Source organism: Sarcophilus harrisii, chromosome 4 (assembly GCF_902635505.1).
Source record: "Sarcophilus harrisii chromosome 4, mSarHar1.11, whole genome shotgun sequence".
NCBI classification, from domain to species: Eukaryota; Metazoa; Chordata; class Mammalia; order Dasyuromorphia; family Dasyuridae; genus Sarcophilus; species Sarcophilus harrisii.
In genome coordinates this window covers 167,681,764-167,696,557 of record NC_045429.1, presented here as the reverse complement: position 1 = coordinate 167,696,557, position 14,794 = coordinate 167,681,764, and the positions used below count along the sequence as shown (strand labels likewise).

At 32.5% G+C, this 14,794-nt stretch overlaps 1 protein-coding gene across 5 annotated transcripts in view; it reads left to right on the top strand.

The window, feature by feature from the left end:
* Nucleotides 1–14,794, top strand: part of LAMA2 (laminin subunit alpha 2) — a 747,833-nt gene that overhangs the window by 344,676 nt on the left and 388,363 nt on the right. For all 5 annotated transcript variants that reach the window (XM_023503203.2, XM_023503202.2, XM_031964285.1 and 2 more), the window contains exons 8-9: nt 3,688–3,866; nt 10,740–10,839. In XM_023503203.2, the coding sequence (XP_023358971.1) occupies nt 3,688–3,866; nt 10,740–10,839 (279 nt within the window). The remainder of the gene's footprint in view (nt 1–3,687; nt 3,867–10,739; nt 10,840–14,794) is intronic.

The window sequence follows — 14,794 nt, the reverse complement described above, 5'->3', positions numbered from 1 at the left end:
AGAAAACAAAATGAAAGCAAACAAAAATAAAAATAAAAAGCACTATGTTGTGATCCACTCTCAGTTCCCACAATCCTCCCTCTAGATGCAGATGGCTCTCTTCATCACAAGCCCATTGAAACTGACCTGAATCATTTCGTTGTTGAAGAGAACCTCGTACATTAGAATTAATCATCATATAACCTTGTTGTTGTCAATGTGTACAATGATCTCCTGATTCTGCTCATTTCATTTAGTATCAGTTCATGTATGTCTCTCCAGGCCTCTCTGAAATCACCCTGCTGATCATTTCTTATAGAATAATAATATTCCATAACATTCATATACTATAACTTATTCAGCCATTTTACAATTGATGGGCATCCACTCAGTTTCCAGTTTCTTGCCAACCAAAAAGGGCTGTCACAAACATTTGTGCTCATGTGGGTCCCTTTCCCTCCTTTACAATATCTTTGGGATACAAGCCCAATAGAAACACTGCTGGATCAAATAGTATATACAGTTTGATATCCTTGTGATCATAGTTCCAAATTGCTCTCCAGAACGGTTGGATCACTTCACAATTCCACCAACAATGTATTAGTGTCCCAGTTTTCCCAGGTACCTTCCAACATTTGTCATTATCTTTTCCTGCCATCTTATCCAATCTAAGAGGTATGTGATGGTACCTCAGAATTGCCTTAATTTGTATTTCTCTGATCAATAATGATTTAGAATATCTTTTCACATGACTAGAAATGGTTTCAATTTCTTCATCTGAAAATTGTCTGTTCATATCGTTTGACTATTTATCAGTTGGAGAATGGCTTGAATTCTTATAAATTTGAATCAGTTCTCTATATATTTTAGAAATGAAGCCTTTATCAGATCCCTCGAAAGTAAAAATGTTTTCCCAGTTCATTGCTTCCCTTCTAATATTTTCTGCATTAGTTTTGTTTATACAAAACCTTTTTAATTTAATATAATCAAAATTATATTTTTTTTGTGTTCAATAATAATCTCTAGTTCTTTAGTCACAAATTCCTTCCTTCTCCACAGATCCGAGAGGTAAACTACCCTATGTTCTTCTAATTTGCTTCTAATATCACAATTTGTGTCTAAATCATGAACCCATTTCTACCTTATCTTGGTATATGGTGTTAGGTGTGAGTCAATGCCTAGTTTCTGCCACACTAATTTCTAATTTTCCCAGCAGTTTTTGTCAAATAGTGACTTCTTATTCTAAAAGCTGGGGACTTTGGGTTTGTCAAATAATAGATCGCTATAGTCATTGACTATTTTGTCCTGTGAACCTAATCTATTCCACTGATTGACAATTCTCTTTCTTAGCCAGTACCAAATAGTTTTGATGACCACCACATTGTAATATAGTTTTAGGTCTGGAACAGCTAGGCCAACTTTTGCAGTTTTTTCAGTCCCTTGAAATTGTTAGCCTTTTGTTCTTTCAGTTAAACTTTATTATTATTTTTTTTTAGATCTATAAAATAATTTCTTGAGAGTTTGATTGGTATGGCACTAAATAAGTAGATTAATTTTGGTAGTGTTGTCATTTTTCCTATGTATTTTAACACTTGATATTTTTCCATTTGATTGGATCTGACTTTATTTGTGTGGAAAGTGTTTTATAGTTGTGTCATATAGTTCCTGACTTTCCCTCGGTGGATAGACTCCCAAATACTTTATATTATTGACAGTTATTTTTAATGTAATTTCTCTTTCTATCTCTTGCTGCTGGACTTTGTTGGTAATATATTCAAATGCTGATGATTTCTATGAATTTATTTTGTATCCTGCAACTATGCTAAAGTTGTGAATTGTTTCTAATAATTTTTTAGTTGATTCCCTAGAGTTCTTTAAGTAACTATCATATCATCTGCAAAGAGTGATAATAATTGGTTTTCTCTTTACCTATTCTAATTTCTTTAATCTCTTTTTCTTCTCTTATTGCCAAAGGTAACATTTCTAATACAATATTGAATGTTACAACAAATGGTGATAATGGGCAATCTTGTTTCACCCTTGATCTTATTGGGAATGGTTCTAGCTTGTCTCCATTGAAATGTATCCAAGTTTATCATATTATATTATTTCTTCATTAATTGTGTACATGACTAATTAGGTTAAAACTTGCTTTCATGGAATCTATATCATTTTTTCTTAGCAAACACAATATCTATCATGATGTTTTGCATAATAACTCTCTGTGGGGGGGGGGTAGGATGGGGGTGGGTGGGTAGGTGTGGGTGTGTGTCTGTGTGTGTGTTAAACCTACGTGACTCAGTGGATAGAGTGCTGAGCCTAGAGTCCGGAACACCTGATTTCAAATCTAACCACAGAACACACTAGCTGTATGACCCTGGACAAGTCACTTAATCCTATTTACCTTAATCCACTGGAGAAAGAAATGATAAATTACCTGATTATCTTTGCCAAGAAAACCCCTTGGACAGTATGGATATTATATGGCCTGTGGGTTCACAAAGAGTTGGACACAACTGAATCAAAACAACTATATAACAAATATTTGTTGTATTATAATAATAATTAATAATAATTTATATAACAATAATATTAATATTGCAAATATTGTCTCTGACACTTGTAGCTTTGTGACCCTGTTAGCCTGAGTTTGTTCATCTGTAAAATGAGCTGGAGGGGAAAAAATGACCAGATTACTTCAGTTACCTTGCCAAGAAAATCCCAAAGGAGGTCATGAATATTGGACATGTCTGAAATGATCATACAACAATAATAGTAACTAAGTTTTCCATAGTACTTTAAGGTTTGCAAAACATTTCATAAATATCTTACTTTAAACTCACAAACATCTTGGAAAGTAGATGCTATTATTATCTATCCCCATTTTACAGATGAAGAAACTGAAGCCAGATTTGAACTTTTCCTGACTTCAGGTCCAGTATTCTATTCACTTTATCACCTGAGCCCTAAGGAGCTAAAAGATTTACTAAAAGATTATATTAAAGATTTTTGAAATGCTTTCTTCATAACAACCTTGTGTAGTAGATAGTGAAGGCATTTATTATTCCCATTTTACAGATAAGGGGAACTGAAGTATCCAATTAAATGACTTGCCTGAGGTGACACAACTGACAACTTCCTGAGGCAACATTAGAACAGAATAACTTAATTTTAGATTCCGCATCCTTTGAATAATAACAAGAAACCTATGATAATCACACCCTGCCTTGTATTGTATCCATTATCTTCCATATTCACCTATCAGCTCCTTAAGGTCAGAGACCATGTTTTATACATTTTATATTTTCTGCAGTGCTTCAAACATAGTAGGTATACAGAAATTTGTGGAATATTAAATGACTTTGAACATATTGATAGCAATGCTCATTTAGTAACTAATTTGGTCCTTATCAAAATAGAAAAATAAGAAATGTCTGAATTATTTCAGATTCAATAAAATGGCTGTTGAAATACATACTGTGCCTAGGAAATCCAGTTGCTGTTTACAGCTGAGCCTTGCTCATTTAAATATCTAAGGAAAGATATTCATCATAAGAAGGAAGTATGCTATTTTCCACACATTGCACATATGAACAACACAGATGTCAGAGTAATAAAAGAACACTGTTAATTCTTCACTAAAAATGTTATTTTTATGTGTCTGCAGACTGTCAGTGATATTTACTAACACATTTGTCTCTTTTGCAGCATGCAATTGTCATGGGAAGGCAGAAGAATGCTATTATGATGAAAATGTTGCCAGCAGAAATCTGAGCTTGAATATCCATGGAAAGTACATTGGAGGTGGTGTATGCATTAACTGTACTCAAAACACCACAGGCATCAACTGCGAGACTTGTATTGATGGCTTCTTCAGACCTAAAGGGGTAATGTATGACTTACTCTTCCTTTTGTGAGCTACACATATGCCTTTTGCTTGGACAAAGAACCATTAAATAGAAAAGAATTATTTTTGAATAGCTTCTTCTACAAAGGTTGGCTTTGCATTCTGACAACTGAGTAGGTTTCACAGTTGAAAAGGTTAGAAAATAGATGTTTGGGTGATATGAAAACAAAATAGCCTTGATAAGAAAAATGTACTCAAGGTCAAGGCCTCTAGTGATATCTCAGTTTGAATTACAATGGAATGAAGTCAGCATGAGTTCTGACATGGAAAGCAAGGAAGTTTTTTTTTGTTTGTTTTTATTTTTGGTTTTGGTTAGAATTGATGGCAGGGGGAAGGGTCTAATTTTAGAAAAACATTTTTTTCCTTTTCTTTTTCTTTGGATTATACCATGTATAACTACAGTAGCTAATGAAATATAGACTTTAATAGCTACTGTGAATTTATAAGAAAATTTCAAAATAACTTATCAATATATAGAATCTTATGCTTTAACTTTTGAAAGAGAATTTCACAGAAAATATTGATTTGAAAACAATTTAAGAGACTTAAGTTTAAAAAAACTCTTTCAGAAGAAATATTCAAATAAAGATTAAGATGCATCTGTTTCTTTCATTTTATGAGGAGCTTCATGTTTCATACAGACATTGGCTTAAATGAAGTCTAGTTTCACTTCTGATTCTGACAATCTATAACATACTGATGGATGTTGTTTGAGTCATCTAGATTCCTGGTAGTCTAGAGGTTAGTGGGTATTAAGAGAGTTATTAAGAATCCCCTTTAAATCAGCTGCAAGTTTTAGGAGTGAAAGAATTCATTCATTCCCAAATTTTTAGTTGCAAAATGAAAGTTTATTGTTGGATAGAAATCAGTTTACTGAGAGACTGACTTCTATAGTGGCAGATCTATGGGAAAATTGAGTTTTGCACTGAGAATGCAGTTCTCAGTGGAAAGAAAGTCCTGGCAGTTGAGTGAGCTACCAAGGTCCATCTGCAAAGATCTTAGTTGATAGAAGCTACTATATTGGGTGTTTTGGTCGGGGTTGGGGCAGGCCAACCAGGTCAGACCCAGTTGGGGCTGGGATAGCCTGGTTCTCCTATTGGAATTAACAACACTTCAAAGGAGTGCTTTTTGATCAAGATTTCTAATTGAATCAAAGGTCCTGGCATCCTGGAAAGATAACTTATCTGGGGAGGATATGCCTTCCCCAGGAATGATTGAGATTCTAAAAGGGATTACAGATCAATAGGAAATACAGTTTCTTAAAGGGACCACAACCTGCTTCACTGATGACTACAAGAAAATTTTCTGGACATAGGATTGTGGATTGAATTTTGGACATGGAGTCTAGAATTCATGAGTTTAAATCCTGCCTCTGGAATTTACAAACTTTGTAAACCTAAAAATGTACTTATCTTCTTTTAGCCTCAATTTTCTCATATATAAAATGAAAATAATAACAGCACCAATTCCACAAGGTTGTTGTGAAGATCAAATGATGCAATATATGTAAAATTCTTGGCAAAAATTAAAGTGCTATATAATACTAGTTATTATCACCATCATCATCATCATCATCATCATCATTAAACATTTCCATTAAAAATAAAATCACTTGATTAATTCTGATGGGCTTGTCTGTTTTCAACAGTGAAGTGATTCAGGCCAGTTCTAATAGACTTGTGAGGGAGATAGTCATTTTCATACAGAAAGAAGATTGTAGGGACTGAATGTAGATCACAACATAGTAGTTGTACCTTTTGTGTTTGCTTTTTTTTCATTCTTTCTCATATTTTCCCTCTTTGATCTGATTTTTCTTATGCAGTGTGATAATTATGGAAATATGTATAGAAGAATTGGACATGTTTAACATGTATCGGATAGCTTGTTTTCTAAAGGAAAAGGTGGAAGGAAAGGAGGGAGAAAAACTTGGAACACAGGGTTTTACAAGGATAAAACTATTTTTGGATGTATTTTGGCAATTAAAAGATTTTTAAAAATTGAAAAATAAGATCACTTATAGTTGGTATTTTGGAATGTGTTTGAATGTAATAAACCTTTATACTCTACCTATTTCTGAACTGATCATTTTATTTAAAATTATATTCTTGTTATTTTCTCAATCTATTCACCTCATTGTAAGTATATAACTCATAACATATTTACATGGCACTTCATGGTTTCCGAAGCTCTTCCACATAGGTTACCTCTATTGATTCTCATAAACCCCCTAAGAAATAGACAATGCAGATATTATTATTATTATTATCATCCTCATTTTAAAGATGAAGAAGCTGAGTTTGGACAATTTATATAGATAGTAAATGACCAAACTAGACTAGAATTTCTCTCACCTAATCCAGTGCTCTTTCTTATAACCTATAAAGTAGAAGAAAGTGAATCGATATCTTTGTTAATCTCCCTTCTGTGACTCAGACCATCAAATACTTGAAAACTCTCATCATATTTCCCTTAAGTCTTCTCTTCTCCAGTTACTTAAACCAACCTCCATATGACATGATTTCTGAGCCTTTTGTCATCCTGGTTTTTCTCTTTTGGACACTCTTCTGCTTATTAAAAACCCTTACTAAAATATGGTACTTACAACTGATCTAATCAAGGTAGATGACCTCCCTTATCATGGATCTGGTACCTCTCTTAGTTTTATTGATTTTATTCTTTTAACTTGAAATGTTAAAAACAATTCCATTTCCAAAGCTAGAAAGGGAAATATTGAAGCATCCTAACTGTTCTCCAATATCCCTTTGAAAATGTGTTTTTCTCATTTTGTTTTGAAATGTATTGTGCATTTCTGATCAACAATTTATTTCCTCTACAATGTATAGTGTCTATTTATATAAGCAAAAATGTGTCATTTGCAAAAATAGGCAAGAGTATCAAAAAATTGTAGATAGGATCTACCCATGTTAAAGCCTGTTTCAACACTAAAAAATCATAATATCAATTTAATCACATTTACCCTCAAACATATTTTATTATTTCAAAGAACAGCAACTTTTAAAATAACCAAGTTAAAACAGTCTATTTTATTAATTCTTTCATTAAGAATTTATAATTTCCTAACTCAACATAGACTTGATTATTTAAGTTAATAAATTAAATTAAAATCTTTCAAAACTGCTCAAATAATTTTGTTATATTTCAAATTATACACCAAGGCTTTTGAAATTCATTTGAGTACTAGTTAATTTTAAAATGGCCTGTTTTTTTCCCAATATGGTACCTCATTATCTCCACCATTTTTACCACCATTCATGTAATATATTGTTGAATGTGACATGATGAAGTGAATATCTGTTACTGATGACCATTTTTAAAAAAAACATTGCTATGGCAACACTTCTGTTCTTAGAATAATCATTGATCTATACCAATTAGATACTCTTAGTACCCACAAAACAGTTAACCATAATTAGCTATGACAACAAAAGTTGTACACATACATAGACAATATCACCTTAATAGGTTCAAGAAACATGATTTGAGTATGCTAGTTATGTCTAAGGATGTATACATTGATTATGAGTTAAACAAATGAATAATTATATTATAAAAAGAATTATTAACATAATTTTTCATTATTACATCACCTCAAAGTTGGTAAAACTGGCACAGAGAAGCCAAAACTTAGTTATGAAAACTAACTTGTTATATATAACTATAAGTTGTTATATATAACATGTTAGCTACTAAAGGAGTCTATTTTGCTTTATCCTTCCCAGAAGTTCATCTGGCTGAATGTACATAGGAGAGATAACATATTGGTTGAAATACATTCTCAGTATGATTTAATGATTCAAAGACTGATAATGTAAGGCTCTGAAGGACAATAAAAAAGATGTAAAAGTCGGGGAAAAGGTTCACAATTAAAAATTTAGTCTGAGATTAGGTCTAGGTATTTGTCTATTCACTGACAAATAGCTGATATATTCAATGTTATTTTTGTCATATGGTAAATGAGCTTAGAACTTAACTCAGGTATCTTAAAATGTGTGAGGTAAGTGAGTATTGATTGATTTCCGCAAGAAGAATAATATTCTTAAAACAACATCCAAATAAGCAGAACCAATCAAACAACATACATAATAATTTTAACCATGTAAAAAAAAAAGTACAACCATAATAAAAAAAAATTGAAAATGAATGGCATAAAATTGAAATAAATGTATCCCCTAAAGAAAATCAAGAAGGTACATTCCCTGCTCCTCTTCAGAGTTGGGAAAATCATGAATAAAGAACACTATATATATTTTCCATTTATTCTTTGTATTGATTGTTTTGCTCATTTTCCCCTCTTTTTTCATTCTTTGTTATATGGATTACCTCTCTAAGAGGAGACAGAGGATAAAATACCAGAAAAATTTAAGCAATATAAAAATAAATCTATCAGTAAAATAAAACATCCAGGGAAGTTTCTGATAACAAATAGGCAATTAGTAATAAATACTGGAATCTAATAGAGCAACAACCAAGATCTTGAGAGATACAGATAGGAAAGTATTTGTATTAAAAAAATAGGAATGTGGCAGGAGAGAAAACACACAGTAAGAATCAACAATGGTTATTAATGGACTATGTGGGGTGCTAACAAAGAGTTGCCTTAATAAAAAGAAAAATGGCAACAATAACAACAATAGCAGAGTTTATTTTTGGAAATGGAGAAGACTTTTTGGGTATTTATTGCTACAGAAACCAGACTTTGTAATTAATTTGGATTATGCAAAGAAATGGTAGAAATGCTGCAACACCACAGTAAACTATATACATAGGACCTTCCTAATATCTAGACATCTATGACTTGATAAGTTAGATTATGCATCAGAAATTTAGTACCTTTTGCAAGACTACGCTGCATTTTACAAGTACAAAGTTCCTAAAGTGCTCAACCAGAAAACTTTACTGGAATTGTACCATTGTTAAAAACTGAAATGTTGCACAAAATCACCCAGAGTTGATCCAGAAAACTTAAAAAATATTAATATGTGTCTCCACATCAAATACAATCTCCAAAATACATGGAAAGAAAAGTTTTCAAAATATGGACATCTTTCAGATCAAAATAATGTAGAAACAGAATGAAACACACTGTTTTCCTCATTCTGTGTGTTAAAAGAATTTTACTGAAGGACTGACATCCTAAATCTTTAATGCAGCTGCAAAGGCATATATTTTATCTACTTAGGCAACATTCTCTTAAATATTAACTGTAAAATAACAGAAAAACAATATCTCTCACAATACAAAATAATGGCTTTTCCCAGGACATTTTTATAGATATATATTTAATTCTGAATAATGATAAGAACAGCTAACATTGTATCATATTTAAAGATGTTACACTTTTATGTAAGTTGTCTCATATGATCCTAACAAAAATCTTGTGAGGTTTGGTGTTGTTACTTTTCTCGCTTTGTGGAAGAGGAAAACTCATGTACCCAATGCCATTCTATCAGTAAGTATTTAATGTAGGATTCAAACTGAGGTCTTCATTGCTCTAATTGCAATTTTCTTTCCGTTCACAAATTATGAGCTTAAAGAACTGAGAGGAAGTGGCTGGTAGAAAATGTTGGAGAAGAGAACTTAAGAACTAGATAACATTATAAATCTGTTGTATCCCAAGATAAAATTCATGTATTAAACATCTCAATGTCTGTGTTAAAATTTAAAAATGAAGGTAATAATCAACTGTTCTCTATAAATCATCACATCAAAAATCATAAGAACATATGGATTCATGGACCTGGAAAATACCTGGGACAAATACCTTGTATAACCATCTTCCTTATTTAATAATCTGACGTGATTTTCTGAATATCAGTTTTCTTTTTGAGGAGGTATGTGCCTAACTCATTCCAAACTCAACAGTGTCTAGAATATTATAGGAACTGTCCAAAATATTTAGGTTACAATGGATCAGTTTTTTTCCCACATGTAGTAGTTTTTACATATTTAACTTACTGCAATACTGCAGTGAATGCCCATGCTTCTGTCTAGGAAAAGGTCATTATACTCAATGACTTGTCATGAAGACCAAAAATATCAGTTTAATAAAACATTTGTTTAACCAGCAACTGGAAGTTACAAAGGACTAGCATCAGGTAGACAAGGATTGTCATTAAAATCAGTGATGTGGCCTAATGAATAAATGATGTGTCAAGTGTTATCTTTTATAATGCCAAACAAGTTTCCATTTAAAAAAAAAATAATTTTAGGTATATACTGAGTTATGTCTGCTGGAATTTTTTTTTCCTTTTGTGTAGTCCCAGTCACTGAATAACTTTAGGCATGTCATTTCAATTTTCCTGTGTCTATGTTATTCCATCTGGAAAATATACTTAGAAACAATAATATATAATGTAGCCATGCAAATGAATATGGGCCCAGAGCCTGGTTTAGATATAAAATAAATCACCCATTAGAAAAACAGAATATTTCTGAAGAATTGAAATGAAGACTCATGCATTTAATGCATTTAGAACTATTCATCATCAGTGTGACACTGACATATTTAGTAACAAGTGGAGAAAATGCTCAGTTTAGTAAAAATCTTTGTGGACCCCAATTTTGGTTAAACTTTTCTCCAAGTTTTTGTTGTACCATGGTAAAATAAGTTATCAATGAATAATTTTTAAAATAGAATTACGTGTTTAAAAGTATTTCTTCCTGTAATGTTTGCTATATTTATCATGCTATGATTATAAGGAACAACCTCAAAAATGCATTGCTAAAATATTAGTGAAAATTTGATGTGCTTCTCAAGTGTTAGGAATTGCTAAGTATTGGTTTTTCTGCCATTGTGGAAATTCTTTAATAATTATTATCTCTTTGTTTTTAGATATTACCCAATTATCCAAGACCATGCCAACCATGCTATTGTGATCCAATTGGATCTTTAAATGAAATCTGTGTTAAGGATGAGAACCATGCTAGACGAGGTAAGAAATATATTCTAGAGATACAATAATAACTTAAGAGGAAAGTAAAACTTTAGTTAGGGGAATGAAATCTGAAAAAAATATTTATTGCTTCTACTAGGAAGACCATATAAATTGACATAAAAATATTAGTTTGTGGATATCACAAGTGCTAAATTATTTAGGGGATGAAACTGGCTTTATGACTTGAGGAAATTCATTTAACCTCTCAGTATTGTAAACTAAATAAATTACCTTAGAAAGCCATACATTAACATTATCTAGGAGGTTTTCTTTATCTTTTTTTGCTTATTTTATTAAATATCTCCCAATTATATTCTAATTTAGTTTGAATTGAAGTATTGGAGGTAAGGTGTTAACTGCCAGCAAGTTTGATATCTTTGCTCTAGGCAACTTTCTCAAATTTTAAATTCCAGAAAAGCAGTTGGCCTGCATTGATAGAAGTTTCATCATTTAGAAATTCACTATGTCAATATGAGTATAGGTTTGATCCCTATTTTCTATTCCACATTAGACTTAGATGTTATTTTTGCATTTATGGTATGATTGAAGAAATTCATTCTCTCTCTCTCTCTCTCTCTCTCTCTCTCTATATATATATATATATATATATATATATATATATATAACAGTAGTTTATGATCAAATAAGAGACAGAAAGGATCATGGGAAGCAAAATGGTTAGTCTTGATAAGATGAAATTAAAAAGTTTTTACACAAACAAAACTCATAGCCAAAATTAGAAGGGAAGCAGGAACTGGGGAGAAGGGAATTTTACAATAGTCTTTATATAAAGTCCTTATTTCTCAAATATAAACAGAACTGAGTCAAATTTGATAAGAGTACAAGTCATTCACCAATTAATAAATGCCCAAAAGTTATGATATGAAAAGGTAGTTTTCAGAAGAATTCAATGCCATCAATATGAGTGAAACGGGAAACTTCTCAGAAGAATAATTGTGATAATTCAAGACTCAGCACCAAGGATTTGTTAATCATTAAGGTTCTGGGAAGAAGAGCAAAGACTTCCTCTTCCAGCAGAAATACCTATCATAACTCTCTTGACCTTTACTCAACTACTTAGATAAGAACCTAACTAATTATTTAATGGGTGGAGATATTTGAGAAGTCTCCAAACTAGCTATCTCTGTTTGCTGATTGAGAAAGCCTGAGATAAAACCTAGTCTCAGTTATTTTAGAAATCTTTAATCCCTCTGACTTAATTGATTACTTACCTCTAAATAAATTTCTTTATTGAAAGAGATTATGTGGTTTCTCATTAAGGTAGACTGAACCTATAACCTAAATTTTAGTTTATGAAGGTCTGATGGTTTTGGAAAAAATGAAATTCTTTGTGCTGTTGCACCACAGTTACCTTTTATTGTCCTGCCTCAGTTTCCCTAATTGTTCTGCCTCAACCCCCTTAGTTGCATCCCCTCTCTGGTTCATTAAGACTGATATAACTCATATCAAACTATGCATACCTTTTGATCCAGCAGTGTTACTGCTGGGTTTATATCCCAAAGAGATTTTTAAAGAAGGGAAAAAGACCTATGTGTGCAAGAATGTTTGTGGAAGCTCTCTTTCTAGTGGCCAGAAACTGGAAAATGAGTGGATGCCCATCAATTGGAGAACGGCTGAATAAATTGTGTTATATGGAATATTACTGTTCTGTAAGAAATGACCAACAGGATGATTTCAGAAAGGCCTGGAGAGACTTACATGAACTGATTCTGAGTGAAATGAGCAGGACCAGGAGATCATTATATACTTCAACAACAATACTATATGATGATCAGTTCTGATGGATGTGGCCATCTTCAGCAATGAGATAAACCAAATCAGTTCCAATAGAGTAGTAATGAATTGAACCAGCTACACCCAGCAAAAGAATTTTGGGAGATAACTATGAACCACTACATAGAATTCCAATCCCTCTATTATTGTCCACCTGCATTTTTGATTTCCTTCACAGGCTAATAGTATACTATTTCAAAGTCTGATTCTTTTTGTACAGCAAAATAACTATTTGGACATGTATACTTATTGTGTATCTAATTTATACTTTAACATATTTAACATGTATTGGTCAACATGCCATCTGGGGGAGGGGATGGGGGGAAGGAGGGGAAAAGTTGGAACAAAAGGTTTGGCAATTGTCAATGCTGTAAAATTACCCATGCATATAACTTGTAAATAAAAAAACTATAATTTAAAAAAAAGACTGATATAACTCAGAGGTAATAAATTGTCAATGTTAAGCGCAAGATAAAGCAGAGTCCAGACTTCCTGGCTCTAAGCTGGACATATCCTTAACTCCCAGTTTGTTAGAATTTATGGTCCTACCCCCCAACCTGTCAGAACTGGATTAATAGTTACTGCCTGGAGATTCTGGCTCACCAGAGTTTGGACTCCACCCCACTGCCTTTGTTTAGCTACTGTATATAAATATGATTGAGAACTCACATTCCTTGCTAGATACTTTGAACCTCAGCCCTGAGGGCATCATGCCCCCAGCACAATCTTTCCCTTTCAATAAATTATTAAAAACTCTCTAATCTCTATCTTGCCTCAGTTTCTCCGGCATTACAGTGCAAACCTTAGAGTGCTCATACCAGCTCAAGCAAGCATTTGCAGACATTGTTGTGAAATGTGTGTGTGTTGTACTGACCACCATAAATTTAGGCAAAACACCTACAATAAGTCAACTATATTGGCTTGACCAGAATTTAGCAAACCTTTGCTACTTCCATCTGAGTAGGCAGTAAAAAGTAACCAGCTGAGGGGAGGGGATCATGAGTTCCTGTGGTTTTTGACTATTTAAATCATCTCTTAGCCTTTGTAAAATTGGCCTTGTTTCTCTGCGACTCTTGTGAGAAGACTGCACACTTCTTGCGAGATTCTAATAACTTTTCTAATCTTCACTTTGAGAAATCTCTGGATCATCATTTTTGAGTAAGGAATTGCATTGCTGTTTTACACAAATAGATTTAAAAGAACATCTCTAAATTACTACAGAGTAGAAAAATGCAAATTAAAACAACTCAGAGATACTACTTCATGACTATCAGATTGACTAATATGATAGCAAAGGAAGATGATAAAATGCTGGCAGCAACATGAAAAAAACAGGGATATTAATGTACTCTTGGTAGAGATGTGAACAGGTCCAACTATGCAGAGAAGAATTTGGAACCACATCCAAAGAACTATCAATCTTTGCATAGCCTTTGACCCAACAATAGAAGAACTAGATTTATATCTCCAGAGATCAAAGAAAAGAAATATGTATAGGATAATACTTAGTGCAGTTCTTTGTGTAGTAGCAAAGATTTGATCATTGAGAGGATACCCATTAACTGGAAAATGACTCAACCAGTTGTATTATTGATCATGATGGAATACTATTGTGCTGTAATAAATGATAAGTAGAAAAATCTGGGAAGAGTTAAATGAACTCATACAAAGTGGATTAAGCATGACTAGAAGAGCTTTGTTCACAGTAACAGCTATATTGTAATGATGACCAAATGAAAAAGACTTAGCTTCCTTTTTAACTATTCGTATTTTTCTGGGTTTTGTGTCTTTCTTGTTTTTGTTTTTGCAACTTGGCTAATATAGAAATGTGTTTTGTATAACTTCACATATATAATCATCACTATATTTTTTGCCTTCCTTAGGAGTGAGGTACAAATAGGGAGGGAAAGAATTTGGAACTTTGCCTTTTTTTAATAAGTTAAATTTTTAAAAAATGTAATTGGCAAATTGTAATGCCAGAGAAACTGAGGCAAGATAGAGATCAGAGAGTTATAATAATTTTATTTGAATTTCTGAGAGGGCGAGATTGTGCTTTGTCTGATATCCAAAGCATCCAGCAAAGAATGCAAATTCTCAATGACATATTTATATACAGTAGCTAAACAAAGATGGTGGGTAGGGAGTGGGGAGAGGAGGG